The sequence below is a fragment of the Loxodonta africana genome, chromosome X (genome assembly GCF_030014295.1).
Source record: "Loxodonta africana isolate mLoxAfr1 chromosome X, mLoxAfr1.hap2, whole genome shotgun sequence".
NCBI lineage: Eukaryota > Metazoa > Chordata > Mammalia > Proboscidea > Elephantidae > Loxodonta > Loxodonta africana.
This window is the reverse complement of record NC_087369.1, coordinates 175,767,685-175,783,280: the sequence shown is the minus strand read 5'-3', so window position 1 is coordinate 175,783,280 and position 15,596 is coordinate 175,767,685. Positions and strand designations below refer to the sequence as shown.

The window sequence follows — 15,596 nt, the reverse complement described above, 5'->3', positions numbered from 1 at the left end:
GTGGGCAAGAGAAAAGAGGAGCCCAGGCCCAGCCAGAGGGGCCCCACTTCAGGGCCATCGGAGGAGTTGCTGTACCCCCCAGAGCTTGGTGAAGGTTCAAGAAAGGAAAGAATGAATAAAAGGGAAGGAAGGCAGGAGGGACAGGAGGAAAGAAAGAGAGAATGCGGTGGGCTGGGCTGCCCCCAAAGAACACAGACCCAGTGCCTCAGCTCCCCCCCGCCCCCGCAAGAGGAACGGCGAAAGGCCCCGTGTCTGTCCCTCCCAGGTCCTGGCACTGGGCTGCCCCCTCCTCCTGGCCAGCCAGGGACTTGACCAGGGCCCTGACTGCTGGCCCGCAGCCAGCACCCTTGCCTGTGCCTGCCTGGCTCAGCAGATTGCCAGCCGGGGAGCACATGGCCCAGAATAGTGCTGTGATGCCGATGGTGATATTCTATCGCTGGGCCACCGTGCCACGCAGCGCCGCCCATCCCAAAAAGGAGAACCCTGGGACTACCCAGTGCCTGGTGCCAGGCCAGGCAGAAGGCACAGGCAATGTGCAGGTGCCTTTGGGCTTTTGCTCTCCTGGGCTTTGCCATTGAGGGGGCCCCGCTCTGGGGACTGTCTCCCTGCCCCATGCCGACCCTTTGTGGGGCAGACCCATGTTCCCCATGACCAGGACCCTGTCTTGAGAGCCAGCGTCAATTGGCTGCACTATGGTGGCTTGGCACTCTTGGCACACAGTGTTGCCCCTGGGCCCAGGGCAGGGCGTTGGGGGGCACATGGGGAGCCCAGCGCAGGTGGGTGCACACAGCCTTCAGCATTCTGCCCTGGCCCTGTGTGCAGATCCAGTGGGGCACACCCTAGACCACAGCTGGCGCTTGGCATTGTCCTGAGCCTCAAACTCCATCCATCTTGGGTATCTAGCCCTGGGGGTTCTAGCATGGGGCTCTGCTGACAGCAGGTCCTTGGCCAGCACCCCACTCTGGGAGGGCAGATGTCCCCTCGGACCCAGTCTGCCCCTGGAGCCCAGGCTAAAGACAGCTGGGCCAATGGAAATGCCTAGAAGGAGGGGGGAGGAGCTGGCTCAAGGGCCCAGGACCAGTCAGCAGGAGACCTCTGATTCTTCCACCTACTCGCCTGGGGCCTCCTTGTTCGGCTGTGACCTGGGAGTGAGGAGGACTTTGCTGAGGAGAGGGAAGGAGGGACGAGGAAGCTAGGGAGCTGAGGGCTCTAAGTTGACCCCTTCTGGCTCCACTTCCTGCCAGGGGTCCGGTGCCCAGTCCCCCAGGAGCAGCGCCACACACAGCCATATTGCACAGTGTTTCTTTAATGGAAAGACCACCAACACCCTCAGAGGCAGCCCAGCCTTGCACTGAATGCTTGCTTTCACCCCAACAAGGGCTGGGAGAGGGAACAGCAAGGGAGGAGGCAGCAGTGAGCGGGCAGGGCCTCTCCCAGCACTCGGCGAGGATGGGGCAGTATGCAGGCTTGGGGTCTGACTGAGCCTGACTGAGCCTCTCCCTCCTCTTCTTGCCTCCTAGCGGAGAGTGGCCACCCCCTGGGCAATCTGGATGGGTGCTGTGTCTCCACCTGCCACCTGCTGCGGAGTTGTCTTGGACGGGCCTGACCAAGGCCTTCAGGGGAAGCAGCTGCCCACCAGGCCTGCTTGGGCAGGGCCCTGTCTGAGGCCTGGCCTGGGAAGGGACAGGAGAGACAGGAATCAGACCCAGGTCAAGCCAGAGGGTCAGGATCTTCAAGAAGAGGGGAAGAACAAGAGAGAGAGAAGGTGACAGAGAGAGAGGAAGGAGGACAGAGCCAGGTCGAGAGAGATGGAAGGGGGACAGGTCATAGGGCCCTGGGGAAAGGCACACCTAAGGAAGCACAAGACAGACAGAGAGACAATGAGACAGAGACATGGGTCCAGAGGCCAGGAGAACAAGATGACTTCGATGGATGGGTCATGAGCTTGCCATTGGGGGGAGGGCAAGAGGGGTCTGGGAGGCCAAGGGGAGCAGGCCCACCAAGGAGGGTGGGGAACGGAGAGGGCGAGAGGAAGAGGGTTCGCATGGGCTGCAGGGCCGGTGACAGGCACGTTTCCACTGCTGCTGACTCCCTGCCCCCCGAAGACCCACAGATGGCCTCCTGTGACTGGAGCCTCACACAAATGGCTTTCCAGGGCACCTCTGCGAGGCCGTGGGGCAGGCAGGCGGAGGCAGCTCCGAGGCTAGGGGCATGGGATGGGGTGTGGCTGACAGGGGTGCCCTTGTGTCGCCCCCCTCGGAATGGGCAGTGAGTGGGGTGGGCGCCTCCCAGCTGCCCCCTCCAGGGCATTGGCAGTGCTCCTGGAGACCCCCTGCTGCTGCCCCTGCCTCTACTTCTTGTAGTTGCCAAATTGGATAGCCAGGCGGTCAGTGACGCAGCGGAAGGTGGCGGGCTGCACCTCCCAGTACGGCACAGGGTTGTTGAAGAGGCTGATTCCATTGTAGTAGGCCCGCTTGACCCCGAAGCCCACTGGGCAGAAGTCGTTGACGCCCACCTTGGTGATGTTGTTGGAATGCAGGTAGACCACCTGGGGGGCAGAAGACAGGTACAAGGCTGGCTCGAAGGGGCCCAGTCGCCCAAACCACCCTTCCTGGGTCTGTTCCCTGCAGGCAGGCCCAGGAGAGACCGGGCCATCCTCCCCCTGAGGCCCTCCCGGCCCCCCTTCCTGTCATTTCATCTGCACTCTTTAAGAGCCGGTACATGGTTCTGCCCATGGGCAAGAGGAGCAAACCGAGGCTTGGGGATGTCTGTCAGGTGAGTGTTGGCCAGGATGAAGGTCAGGTGTGGGGTCAGGGACCAGGATGAGGGGCTGGGGAGTGGGCAGGGAGGTGGAGAGAGAGTCATAGGCATGTGTGTGTTTGGTGGAAGGAGGCTGGAGGAAGCAAACACTGACCCTGACACAATGTCTATGCAGGAAAGATGGCACACACAGAGGCTGCCTGGTCTTTTCTCGGGGTTTCCCAGGCTCCAGGCCCCCATCGGAGACCAGCCTCTCACCCCAGAGACTCGCAGGGCATGAGAGGAGAAAGAGCCTTGAAGATGACCTCCTTTTCCTCCCAGCCCTCAGGGGACTGGCCCTCTGGCAGTGTCCCCCTCTAGGGGAAGGGCAGAGGGGACAAGAGAGGCACGGGAGGGAGATTAGGGAGGGAGATTAGGACCCCAATAATGCTCGGACTGCTGCAGCGCCCTCTGGAGGCAGAGAGGACACTGGCCACTAGAGGGTGCACCTGACCCAGCATGGGCAGCACTGCCACTGCACTGGCAGGACTAAGTGGAAGTGGGAAGTTCCAGTGAATTACACCCCCAGCTCCTGGCATGTGTGAGTTGGGCTGAGGAAGAGACTGAGGCTCAGAGTAGGGCTGAGCAAGGCCAAGTTCACCTGTGTGGCTTGAAGCCAAGCCAGGGATGGAGGTAGCTGAGAAGACCCTGGGCCTGTACTCCTCACTGGTACACTTCCTGCCCTGGGCTATCTCTGTCTTGGTATGGATCTGTGCACCCCTATGCCTAGGCTGTTCCAGAAACAGCCTGTGCCCTGCCACACCTCTGCCCCAATACCAACAAGGCTGATGCCTGCTTGTCCTTCAAAACCTAGGTGATGATCTCTGGGCAAACAGGGCAGTTGATTGTACCACCGTTGGGGTCATTATCACTGCTCCTTGTCAGGCGAGGAGGCAGGTAGAGAGCAGTTGGCCAGGTGTGTGCCCATCTCAGGGCTGGGCACCACAGAGGAAGGGATGGAGAAGAAGAACTGCCCTGGGCACGTGGGCGCCTCCTTGAGAACCTTCTGCAGGGGGCTGGGCCTCAGCGCCAGGGAGGGGCCTCACCTGGAGGAGCTTGAGGTCCGGAAGACCAGCAGGCACCCGGGACAGCTTGTTATTGTCCAAGTGTAACTCCCGCAGGGTGGGCAGAAAGCTCAGACTCCCATTCTCGATCATCCGGATCTGGTTGTAGCCCAGGCCCAGCCTGTGCACGGGGCAAAGGAGGGGCAGTCAGGCTGCAGGCCGGCTGGGGAGGTCCAGGCTCCCCCTTCCCTGACCCACCTGTACAGCTTGGAGTATCGGAGCAGGTCTTCCAGCTCGATGGCCTGGATTTTGTTGTGGTCCAGATGGAGTTCATTCAGGGTCTCAGGGAGGTCTGCCCGGGGCGGGGGGTGGGGGGGGGGTGGAGGTTATACTCAGTTGAGTGGAATGCAGGAGTAACAGGGGTGTGGGGAGGGAGCAGAGGCCTGGCAGCTCTGTCCCCGAGTGGTCTGGCAGCTCCAGATGGCTGCAGGCCCCCCTCCGGCTCTGCCCATCTGTGTTCTTGGAGGCAAGGCTGTCCTACCTTTAGGGATGCCGGTGAGCTTGGCCTCAGAGATGCGCAGGTAGTTGAGCTTCAGGCCATCAAATGCTCCAGGTTCAAAGCCACTGTTCTCCAAGGGGTTCCCGCCCATCTCTAGGAGAGAGCCCACCTCAGCCGGAAGCTAATTACCTGCCCCCTCATGTCTCTTTCTGAAAGCCGGGCCCCAAGGGTCACCGTCAGCATTAAGTGTTCACCAGAAAAGTAAAGCCAATTTCCTTTTGTCTGTTTTAAAGCCTTTCCAGACGCAGATGGCCCTGGTTTCCCTTCATCTTGTGTTACAGATTGAATTGTGCCCGCTCCCCCCCCCAAAAAAAGTATTGACGTCCAACCTTTGTACTGGTGGATGTGACCCTGTTTGGAAAGAGGGATTTCCTTTTGTTACATTAATGAAGTCATACCAGAGTAGGGAGGATTCTAAACCTAATCCCTGCTGAGTTATAAAAAGTGTGGAATAGACACAGACACGCACGGGAAGACACAGGCACGCACAGGGAAGACAGATGCCGAGAAAAGCCAAGGAACTCCCGGGGCTACTGACAAGGAAGGACCTCCCCCTATAGTCACGTCTTGAATTCAGACTTCGAGCCTCCTGAACTATGAGAAAATGAACTCCTGTTCTTTAAGGCCGCTCCCTTATGATGTTGCTGTGACAACAGCGCTAGGTAACTAAGACGCCTTGCCTTGGCAGCTTTGGGGCATAACCCCAGACATGCCCGCCTAGGCTCCCCTGGGCCTTCCCCTGGATGGCCCTAGCGCTCAGCCACTTTAATTGGAAGAGAGACCAGCCTGCAGGGCCGGGTCGGGCCACACTCACCGATGCAGTTCGTGTTCCGGAGCCCGCTAAACACGCCCTTGGGCACCTTGCGGATGCGGTTGTCGTGGATGCGAAGCTCCACCAAGGAGCTGGGCAGGTTGGGTGGGATCTCCACCAGGTGGTTCTTGGAGATGTAGAGCTTCTGCAGCTTCCGCAGGGGGCTGAAGGCCTTCTCATGGATCTTGGAGATTCTGTTGTTCACCAGGACCAGGGCCTGGGGTGGGGCCGGCAGCAGTGTCGGGTGAAGGCACCAGGGCCTGGAGACTAAGTCTCAGATCCCCACCCCAGCTGCACCCCTTCCCTTCTCTGCTCCCTCCCCCCCTGCCACCTGAGCTAGCTACTTTTGGGACTTCCTAGTTGTCTGGCCCCCACCTTGAGCCCAGAGTGGGGAGCTGCCGACACTCTGAGCCACAACTCTGACACTGCTGCCTAACACAGCCTGCCACTTCTTCTGACTTAAGTTTCCTCACTTGTACAGGGGCCACAATGAAATCTGTTCTTCCTGTCCTGCTAGGAGCAAGAGTTTCCGGCTAGAAAGGTAGATGAGCGGAGTGGCCCTGACCCGTGGCCATGGTTGCTCCCATCATACCCAACCCAGACTTCGCTCAGAATTCTGGGGTCTCTAATCCCCTCTAGTGCACAAGCTGTATGCGCAAACACACCCTTCTGGTCCTCCCCAGACACAGATCCCCCAACTAATGCCCACCACTCAGGAAGGTTCCAGGACCAGCCTTACATAGAGGTGCTGGAGGCCCTTGAAGTCATCCTTGCGGAGCTCGGAGATGTCGTTGTTCTGCAGGTCCAGCAGGGTAGTGTCAGGCGAGAGCTCCTTGGGTACCGTCTTCAGACCTGGGGGCCGGTGCCACCATCACCAGCATGAGCCACCATGTCCCCACCCCCAGAGAAGCCTGGAGCTATGGGCACGGGGCTGTCCAGCCTGACCACCCGCCCGTGTGGAGGGCTGTGTGTGCGTACACGCCTACTCATGGAAGCCTGTGCGAGTGCACACACACACACGCGTGCGAGTACAGATATACAGACACAAAGAGACGCACACGGGGACTCTGCCACCAGTGGGAGGAAGCCCCAGAGTGTGTAGATGGAGCTTGCAACCAGACAGATGGACACACCCACATACTGAAATCATGATCCCAAGCTACACAGGGGTCACTCATCCCTGACCTACCCCTGCCATGCCCGCCCCACAGGCTGTCCCCTTGTGCCACAAGCCCCCCTGGGGTTAGGGGTTCTCAGGCTGGGCCTGGTGACCACGGACCCCTGCACTCGCGCCCCTGCTGGGACTGACCCAGGTCGGAGCACTGAACAACACGCAGGTGGCAGTGGCAGCCGAAAGGACACATGGCGCTGAAGGTTGGGGTGAGGGAGTCCAGGTCCGGGACACCAGAGGCTGTGCCGGCACCCGAGGCTTCTTCGTCGTTCATCAGCAGCAGGCTGTCATCCAGGGTGAAGTCCCAGAAGCCTTTTTGCTCAAAGGGCAGGGCCTGGCTCAGAGCCAGCAGAACCACGAGAAGACATAGGGGCCTCATGGTCAATGTGCCTGGGGTTGAGGGCAAGGGGGGTGTCAGGACAGTCCCTCGGCAACCCTGGGCTGCCAGAACCCCTCTGACCACCAGCCCTCCCCTAGGAAGCACCTGGTGCTTTTGGAGCATGTCCACCACCCCTCCTCCACCAAGGACAGCCAGACCCCAGACCCAGGGTGGGGGCAGAGAGCAGTAAGGGAACTGCCAAAGGCGGGAGGGAACACGGGTGGAGGCACAGGGCAGGATGGAGCTGTCCTGCCCTCCTAGGCTGGGCCTGGCTACACTGGGAAATGAAGCATTTTCCCAGTTAACACTGCCACTAGTCCCTGAGCCAGGCAGCAGCCTGCCTTGAGGGGTGTCAGTCCTGGGCCCTGGGCAATGTCCATGCAGTTAACGTTGTTAGGTGACTGTGAGACCCCCATCCCAGCTGTGCCCACATTTTCCTGAGAAGAGAGGAGTACTCAGAGTAGTGGAGCCCTGGAGATGGAGGGGTAGGCCATCCCCCTCCTCTGCTGCTGCCAGGAGCCTAGACTGCCCTCCCTCTCAGGTCTGCCCCCGCCCTGCTTTCATGCCAATGGCCCCTAGAGAGACCACCCACCCAAGTGGAGCTGGCTGCTGCCAGGGTGGCGGGCAGGGCCAGGCTTGTCTGGAGGCCCCCAGGCTGAGGCAGGCGGTGGAAGGGAAGCTGCCCTGCCTGAGCCCTCCCCTGGCACTCCAAGCAGCGTGCCTCCCTCCTCCTCCATCAGCACCCCTTCCAGAGGCTAGTCTGCATAGCGAGGGGTGAAGGGTGGGTGTGGAACGCGCCCCACAGGAAAAGGCAAGAGCCTCTAGCTCTGCTGCCACCTCAACCTAGCCTGATTCCCTAGGAAAGTCCCAGGTTTTACCGAGCCTCAACTTTCCTCATCTGTTAAATGGGAATAAGCATGTTTGCCCTGCCTGCCTTCCAGGCCTGGGTGCCCGGGGTTGCCCTGGTACATTTGGAACAGGGAGCCCAGCCGGGCAGCAGGGGTCCTCCTGCAGGCCCAAGCCAGCCCATCCCAAGAAGGCCATCACACAGACCCCACCTTACCATTAGGGGTTCTTTGAGACTCCAGCTGGGCAAGGGGGTAGGAGGGTTCCTGCTCAGCCTGACTGCTGGCTATAAAGGTGCCAGGAGGTCCAGGAGAAGTGGGGGACTCCCCCCCAGGATAAAACCTTCTGAGAGCTTGGCCCCTGCCTGTTCCTTCCCTGGGCAGGCCCAGTGGACACGGGGTCAGCACTGGTGGCCTGGTTCTGTCCGGGCACAACCATTCCATGAGAAGGTTGGGATGGAGGGCCTGTCCTGTGTCCTACCCACACCCACTGGGCACAGAGCATGCTTGTTGTGGGGCTGTAACCGCTGCCTGGGACAGTAGACAGCCGGCTCTGAACTGGAGCCAGCCCCGCATGCTTTCTAAACGACTCTGCCGGCCACAGGCCTCCAGTAATGGCTCAGAGAGGCTGCCTGCCCAGTTCTGGCCAACAGCAAAGTGGGGGTCATGACTCAAGTCTCTCCATTCTCCTCGTGTATGAAGAGTAGAGCTCGGTGCTGGCCCCTGGAGTCACTGGACGACTCTGTGCTAGAGGAGCACCCAGCCGCCCTCACCTCTCAGAGCCTCCGGCTCCATGCCTAGGTCTTGCCAGCACCAAGCTGGACCCATGGGGGCCCAGATTTGGGGAAGGGCCACGCTCGCCTACCTGAATAGCCGTTTCACTTCTTCCCCCAAGTTTGCAGCCTCCAGGGCCGGGCAGCGCCTGGCCTCTCGTGCCTGCTGCTACTGCCGCGGCCGTGTGGGGCCCCTGCCCAGGCAGCTGGCCGGACACGACAGGGATGGGAGGAGGAGATGAGGCGGGAGAGCGAGAGGGAATGGGGGAGGGAGGAGGAGACTGCTCTGCTCCCGCCCCCCACCCCAGCCCCTGCCAGAGACGCTACCTCACAGGGGGAATGAGTCAGGCCTTGGAAGGCTCTGGGACTCACAGTCGACCTGGACAGGTGGGGGTGGGGTGGGGGTGGACTGCCGAGGCCCAGATGCAGCCTCCCTGACCCGGGAGGGTGCAGACAGGCCTCTTCCAAGCTGCCTGGGTTGGGAAGGGGGTAGACAGAGGATCATCTCCCTGTGGCTGGCCTGGAACACCCCCGTAGGCCCCACACGTGGCCGCAGGGGTCTCCACAGGAAAGTGCAGCCCTGGCCCTTGGGCCAGGAGTCTCCTCAGAAGACTCATCTCCCCCATCCCATCTCCCAGGCTCTCAGGAGCTGAGGCCTCCCCAAGAAGTGCCTCAAGAAAGGTGGGCAGCCTATGAGGGTGTCTAGCCCCCCCCCCCTCCATGAGGGGAGAGGGCAGACTGGCATTTCGGAGGCCAGCCTGGGCCCCAAGTGGGTTTATGGGACCAGCCCTGGGGGGGTGTGAACTTGTAGCCAGCCTGGGGGCCCTGAAGAGGCTGAGGGAGGGGTGCCTCCAGGTTCCAGTTTCCATCTCAGGTTCCCTCTGAGGGGCGAAGTGGGTGGCAGGTGGGAGGGAGTGGCAGGGTGGGATTTGGAGAAGGGGCACAAGATAGGGGCCTCTCCAGGGCCCAGAAATGAGAGGTGTGGGGCCAGCGAGAAGCTGAGACTGAGGAGGCGTCAGAGATACCACAAAGACAGGGATGTAAGGGGGTCCTTCAGGGGGAGCCCAGGAGGAAGACTCCTTGCATCCAGCCCATTCTTACCCCCATTCTATGGACGAGAACAATGAGGTCTAGAGAGAAGAACTGCCGTCCCCCAAGTCTCTGCCTGGGATATGGAGCTCAGCTCTGTCAGATTCTGGGTCCTGAGCTTTTCATCAAGGCACTTCCTCATATCCTGCCTCACTGTGCCCCTTAGCCAGCCAGGGAGCTTTCCAGGCACAGCAGGGTGGGTGCTGGGGGGTCTCTGGGCCTGGGCCCAGGCTGGCTTATGAAGGGGCAATGCCAGAAGCCTGGGTAGGAATCCTGGCATTGATGGGGCTGATTGCCCTCGCTGCCATGACACAGAGGCCCCACTGGGGGACACATCTCCCGGGCACGTGCACACACTGAGGCAGGCAGGCGGCCCAGGAAGCTTGTGCAGGAGCCTGCTGGATGTCTGCTCCTTAGAGGAAAGGAGAGGAGCTGGCTGGTGGTCAGGGGTAACCACAGGTGTGTTTGGGAGGAGGCCGGGCTTCCTGGAAACTTGGGGCGCCAAGCACACAGGGCCCTCCTTGTTTGTCCCTGAACACCAGAGCAGTCCCCTTGTGGGCTTTCTCCAGCCCATCCAAGCCAGCCGTGCTGGCAGCCTCTTTGAACACAGCTGGGCTGTGCCAGCCATTCAGGCTCAGCCAAGGGTGGCCAGCACAGGGCGGAGGTCTGGCGGGCCAAGAAGCCAGCCCCATTCGGATGGGCAGCCTGCCGCCACCAAGTTGCAGACGCCAGGCAGGCTCGGGCCCCGCTGGCCCCACTGAGCAACCCGACCTGAACTCTGACACTCGTGCCACCTTCCACAGAGCCCTGCCAGGCCCCTTCCTCCTTCTCCTCAGCCACCAAAGCCTCTGGGCCCAGCTTTAACCCCAGGCTGGAGGCAGGGCACTGCCGGTGTTTTTCCCAGCAGTTGGGTGTTGTGCCTGGGCTGACACTAGGCTGCCCCTGAGTCCTCCCTGGCCCCAACACGACATCCCCTGAGGGTTCTAGCCTCCACCTGAGTAACAGACAAAGAGAGGGGGTGTGGGTGGCCCATGGGCGTGTGGATGTCTGAGAATGTGTGTATGTGTGTGCACGTAGGTAGAAGTGACTGTGTGAGGAGCTGTTGGCTGGAGTGGACCCTGACCGCTGCCTAGTCTGCATCGGCACCCCAGCAGCACACTGAAGCCTTTCACCATTGCCTCAGCATGCCCTTTGGCTACAAGGAGGGCAGATGCCCAAGCGTGGCTGGATGCGGCAACTCCTTCTCCTGTGGCTCTGTGATGTTGGGATGACTGGGCCGAGCTGGTCCCTGCCCTTGGGCGTCAGGCTGGACTTGGACGTGGGTGTCTGAGGCTGTAGGGAGCCAGCCAGTTGGCTGCAGAGGGCTGCTGGCACGGGGGAGGTGGGAGGTGGCTGGAGCACCCCTGCCCACACTGCACCTGGAAACCCCCAGAATGCAGGCAGATGACTGGGTGGTCTGGGCTGCTGGCCTGTCCTCCCTCCTCCTCCCACCCAGTGGGTAAATCCTGAGCCCCTGCTCGGGACACATGTTGGAATCTTCCAGGAAGAAGACAGATGCTCTCACCTCCCAGGGGCAAGGCAGGGTACTCCTTACCTAGCCCTCCTGATGCCCAGAAGGAAACACTGTCATTCCCCCTTGATGGGGGTAAACTGGAGCTCAGAGAGTTTGCCCAAAACTCTTGCCCAAGGCCACACAGCAAGCAAATGGTAGAGCTGGGAATCCACTGTCAGTCTGTCTACCTGCCTGTATGTCTGGCCCCACCTCTCTGCCATGGCAGACATTGACCCAGGCCCCAAAGCTGCCAGGTCCCATACTCCTGGGCTGCACAAGAGGTGTGGCCAGCCACCAGGGTCCCTGAAGAAGACTCCTCAGCAGCTCCCCCTAGCCGGGGCAGGGTGCCACTGGTTAGGTGGGTCTCTGGAAACGTGTGGCACCTCTCTCTGGCTGCCACCATCGATAGCTCTCTGCTCTCCGCAGGACCGACACCTCACCCTCAGCCCTAGTGCACCCACAGGGCCATGCTGCCTCCGCCTGGGTCTGCAGGGCAGTCTCCTGTGCCCAGGTCCTAGAAGGCAGCCTGGAAAAGCTATCATCTCCTAGGGCAGGGAGGCACTGCTGAGCAGGTCAGGCAGCCAGACCCCACAGGGAGATGTTCCCAGAACCCTGGGACAGCCTCCTTCACTTGCTCACTTGCTGTCCCTCTGCGAAGGACAGAGAGGCCAGCCTGAAGAGCCCCTACCCTTCTGGCTGTGCAGCCTCTCCCGTGCCCGTCTTGAGCCTCAGCCAGCAGTTCTGGGACCTCCTCAGACAGCCTGGGAGACCCAGGAGCCTTCTTCCCTTCAGCTCCCCTCAGGGCGCCAGCCTCTGACATGAGGGTCCCCCTGTTCCTGGGACAGGAGGATCCAACCTGCCCCTGCTCGCACCCACCAGGCTGACTTTTGTTACTTCGGCTCACAAAATCTTGTGGCCCCCTTGGCCATGAGATCACCAGATACCAAACAGGGTTTGGAGGATCTGGCAGCTGGCAGGGGAGGGCAGGGACCAGTTCAGAGACCCTCCCCCCCCAGAGTTGATTGAGTCTGGGCTTGGCCCCACATCCAGACTGTGGGACCTGGAGCGTTCTGTGCCCTTGCCAAGCCCCCGGCCCCTAAAGGGGAGAGATGAGTCACCATGGGGGGAGGAGGAGGGGGTGAGTAATCGCCGTCATTGGGCCCAGGGTGTGTCCATCCCCCTGGTCTGCCAATGGGTAGATACTGCTGTTGCTGCCCCAGCTGCGCGAATGGAGCTGAGTAGGTGGGAAGCAAGAGAAGGTGGCTTCAGAGAGCTGCTCCTGGCCAGGAAGTACCCTCCGTGGCCACCCCAGGGAGCCTGGAGGTCCAAATATAGTGGAGACCCCTGGGTCGGGGTGGGGGGCTCCAGGTGGCCAAGGGACCTTCAGTCCGAGGACCAGGCTGGGATCTGCCCATCTGGAAGGAGGAGACTGAGCCACAGATCCCACACTGGCCCCCAAAGGGGGTGGCCCAGCGGCCCATGCCCTCCCAAGGGAATACTGGGAAGCTGGTTCTGGAAGGCTGAAGAAGGGCCCTCCCTCCCCTGACTCCTCCAAGATCCCCTTTGCAGAAAGGGCTCAGTGGGCGGCCAAGGGGTGGGCCCTTCTCCCCCCAGCCCAGGGTCTGAGTAGAAGAGGAAGGGACCATCTGATGGGAGCACTGATCATCCCAAGCCCCAGCTGACAGGGCCACAGTTGTGGGGACTTGAGTCTGTCTGCCAGGGAACCATCACCAATCACCCCAGATCGTACGTGTGAGCAGAGCCCCTGGGATCAGCTCAGGCCTGGCAGAGGTGGGTGACGCATCTACCCTGGGCAATGCTGACAACGCCAGTGGAGCCAAGAGGAGCCAGGGCGACCGGGGTGCAAGGGAGGCCTGGAGACTGGGGAGACCTGGGAGGGGCAGGGACCAAGCTCTCTGGGTCATGGTAGGACGTGAAGGACCTTCCTGCCCATTGGGGCCAGCACTGGGTGCGTGAGCAGGAGGGAGAGAGGACTGGATGCGCCATCTGCAGGGCCAGTGCCCAGAGCCAGCAGAGGGGCTGGGGAGGGTAGCGGGGGTGGGGTGGGCACGGCGGGCTAGAAGCCTGGCCCCAGAGGACACCCGCCCTCAGGTCATGCTGTGTCCCCACAGAGCCAGGGCAAGTGACTCGCTAGCCCTTGCTCCATGAGGCTTCTCCACACTTCTTCACGGGGGCAGGGGCACGAGGAAGCAGGAAAGAGAGAGGAGTGCCCAGCCGAGGTGCCGAAAGATCTCTTAGAAGTTTCTATGGTGGAAACCGCCACGTACTGGGCTTGATACAAGTCCCTCCTCAGAGGAACAGACTCTGTCACCAGGAAGGGACATGTGGCCTCCTTTGAGCGACTACAGAATGTTGTTAAAGAAAAGCAATTCTCTCCTCCTTTAAAAACATCCCCTTTGCTCCTACTTTCCAGGCTCCTGCTCCTTCAAGCGGCTGGTGGCCGCTGGTGGGATCAGAGGGGAGTTTGCCTGATGATGCTGGTGACCCTGTTTCCTGCCCTCAGAGGCTCACACATGTTTGCCCTGGGAGCCTTCCATGGGCGTGTTCCACAGGAAGGTGCCATCTCAAGCAGGTGACACAGGCGGCTGCCCATCACCAGAACTAGGACATGCTCACCTGCATGTATGCAGCGGTGTGTGCACATATACACATTCTCACCCCACGCAGACCCACACCCCAGGCAGCAGACCCATGGAAGCTTCCAGTCATTGAAGGAGGCCCCGAGCAGCTCCAGCTTGTCTCCATCCGAGTCGGTCACCATAGGGAGGGTCACAGAGGCAGGAGCCCCCCACCCCAACGGGACAAGAGCTGTCTCTGTAATCTGGGTGCCGGGGAGGGGGGAGGTGGTGGCCTGGTCGGCCGGGAGAATGGCGTTGCTTACAAAGCCGTGGTTCCTGAGCAGTTCCTGAGCGTCTCCTTGGCCTGAGTGAGCACAGCCAGCCTGCCGCCCCACTGTCTGCCCTGCCCTGGAGGCTCCTGGGCTACCCACCTTGCCCAGCACACGAAGAACGACGGGCAGCCCTGACCAACCAGTGGCCAAGGAGCCCCTACAGGCTCATGTGTGCTGCTCTGCCCCACCCATGGAGGAGCCGGACATGGGTACTCCCATCCCCCAACCTTCCAGGGCACAGGGCTGGTGCACCCAGATAGGTCCCTAGGCAGGTTCCTTGCCCGCCACCTATCATGGGAGCTGGCAGTTGACCACAGGCTTAGTGGCAGCACTCGAGCAACTTGGGGGTTCTCTGGGTGGTGTGGGGTAACAGATGGGGTTTGTCCACCAGGAGTCCTAGGTCCTGGCCCCAGCTCTGTCCCTGACTGGCTTTGCCACCGTGTGACTATGGACAAATTTCTGTCCCTCCCTGGGCCTTGGCTCCCTGTTCTGTACTGGGGCTGGGGTGGGAGGCTTGGCCGGCAGGGCCCCATCTCCTCTCCAGAAGATGCCCTCTCTCTGACTTCAGAGACACCCCAACCACCTAGTATGTAGAGGCCACAGGCATCTACCTAGGAAGCTCCTGAGCTGCAGCCATCCCTGAGTGTGCCCATCCTGGCAGCGTGTGACGGGGGGCAGCTTAGGAGCTGCCTGTGGCCCTACCTCACCCAGGAAGAAGAAGTGAGTAAGAAACGTCTGGACAGAGGCCGGGGAGGGCCTAGGAAGTGATAGACCAGCCCGGCGTGGGGACCACTCTGCTGCTGAGCTCGGCAGGCACCCCTAGAGGTCCTTCAGAATGTGGGCTGGCAAAGGGAGAGGGCTGCTGGCAGAGTGGGGTGCCAGCAGTGCTCTGGTGGTGGTCATGGGGAAGGAGCAGGGCGGGGGCGGGGTGGTGCGGGCGGGTAGGATACAGGAGCCTAGCAGAGCCGAGCAAGGTCAGAGAGGAGAGGGCAGGAGGAGGGTGGACTCTTTGAGCTGGGCGGCGTGGGGACGGCTGAGGCAGCATTGGGTCGGAGCATCTCGGGCCCAGTACAGGGTCAAAGGCAGGGGCAGCAGAGCCAGGGATGAGGCAGGACAGGGACAACGCAGGGCTGGTGCGGGGGCCCTACCTGGGGAAGGGAAGCGGCAGGCGCAGGCCAGCTAGTGGCAGGCTGGTGTGTCGGCTGTCTATGCGTCTATCAGTCCGTCTGTCCGGCTGTGTGAATGCAGCTGCTCACTCTTGGGCAGTTGGTGGCAAGAGGGAGACAGAGGCGGCAGGCTGGAGGCTAAAGGCTGGGCGGGCGGGCCAGGCAGGCCGGGGCTGACGGGAGGGGACGCGAGGAGGGGGCGGGGAGGGAGAGGAGGAGGGAGGGGGCTGGTGGAGCCACTGAGAGGGAGGAGGGAGGGAGGGAGGAAGGGGGCAGGCTTCCCAGCCCCCTGGCAGCTTCCAAGGGAGCAATTTTCTCCTAGATGGCTGGGTTAACTGCGCTCCTCCCCTTCATGCCCCCAGCAAGGCGCCCGCCCCCCTGGCTCCAGGAACATAGTGAAAGGACACGCATCACACTCACACAGGGACCCTAGGCATCTTGGGCAGGCTAGGCCTTAGAGAGTCAAAGTTTCCACCTCACAGATGGGGACACTGAGGCCCAGAGAAGGGCAGGGCAGGAACTTGCTTGCTGGCTCCC

General features: G+C 61.4%; 1 protein-coding gene across 2 annotated transcripts; it reads right to left on the bottom strand.

Moving 5' to 3' along the window:
• Window positions 1-1,288: 1,288 nt before the first annotated feature.
• On the bottom strand, window positions 1,289-15,210 carry BGN (biglycan). Of its 2 annotated transcripts, none has more exons than XM_003421701.4 (8): window positions 15,042-15,210; window positions 6,483-6,734; window positions 5,913-6,025; window positions 5,177-5,390; window positions 4,345-4,455; window positions 4,062-4,155; window positions 3,846-3,984; window positions 1,289-2,548 (listed from the first exon to the last, which is right to left on the bottom strand). In XM_003421701.4, the coding sequence occupies exons 2-8, from the start codon at window positions 6,721-6,723 to the stop codon at window positions 2,351-2,353; spliced, it is 1,110 nt and encodes a 369-aa protein (XP_003421749.2). In that variant the 5' UTR covers window positions 6,724-6,734; window positions 15,042-15,210; the 3' UTR covers window positions 1,289-2,350. The 2 variants fall into 2 exon arrangements, with proteins under 2 accessions (XP_003421749.2, XP_064133811.1); XM_064277741.1 differs by lacking the exon at window positions 15,042-15,210 and adding an exon at window positions 8,434-8,528.
• Between the last annotated feature and the right edge of the window lie 386 nt (window positions 15,211-15,596).

Coding starts and splice junctions, on each gene's coding strand:
- BGN (XM_003421701.4), bottom strand. CDS start 6,723: ATGAGGCCCCTATGTCTTCTCGTGGTTCTGCTGGCTCTGAGCCAGGCC. Junction 4,156..4,344: donor GCTCACCGGCATCCCTAAAG/GTAGGACAGCCT, acceptor CGCCCCGGGCAG/ACCTCCCTGAGACCCTGAAT. Junction 3,985..4,061: donor CGATACTCCAAGCTGTACAG/GTGGGTCAGGGA, acceptor CCCCGTGCACAG/GCTGGGCCTGGGCTACAACC.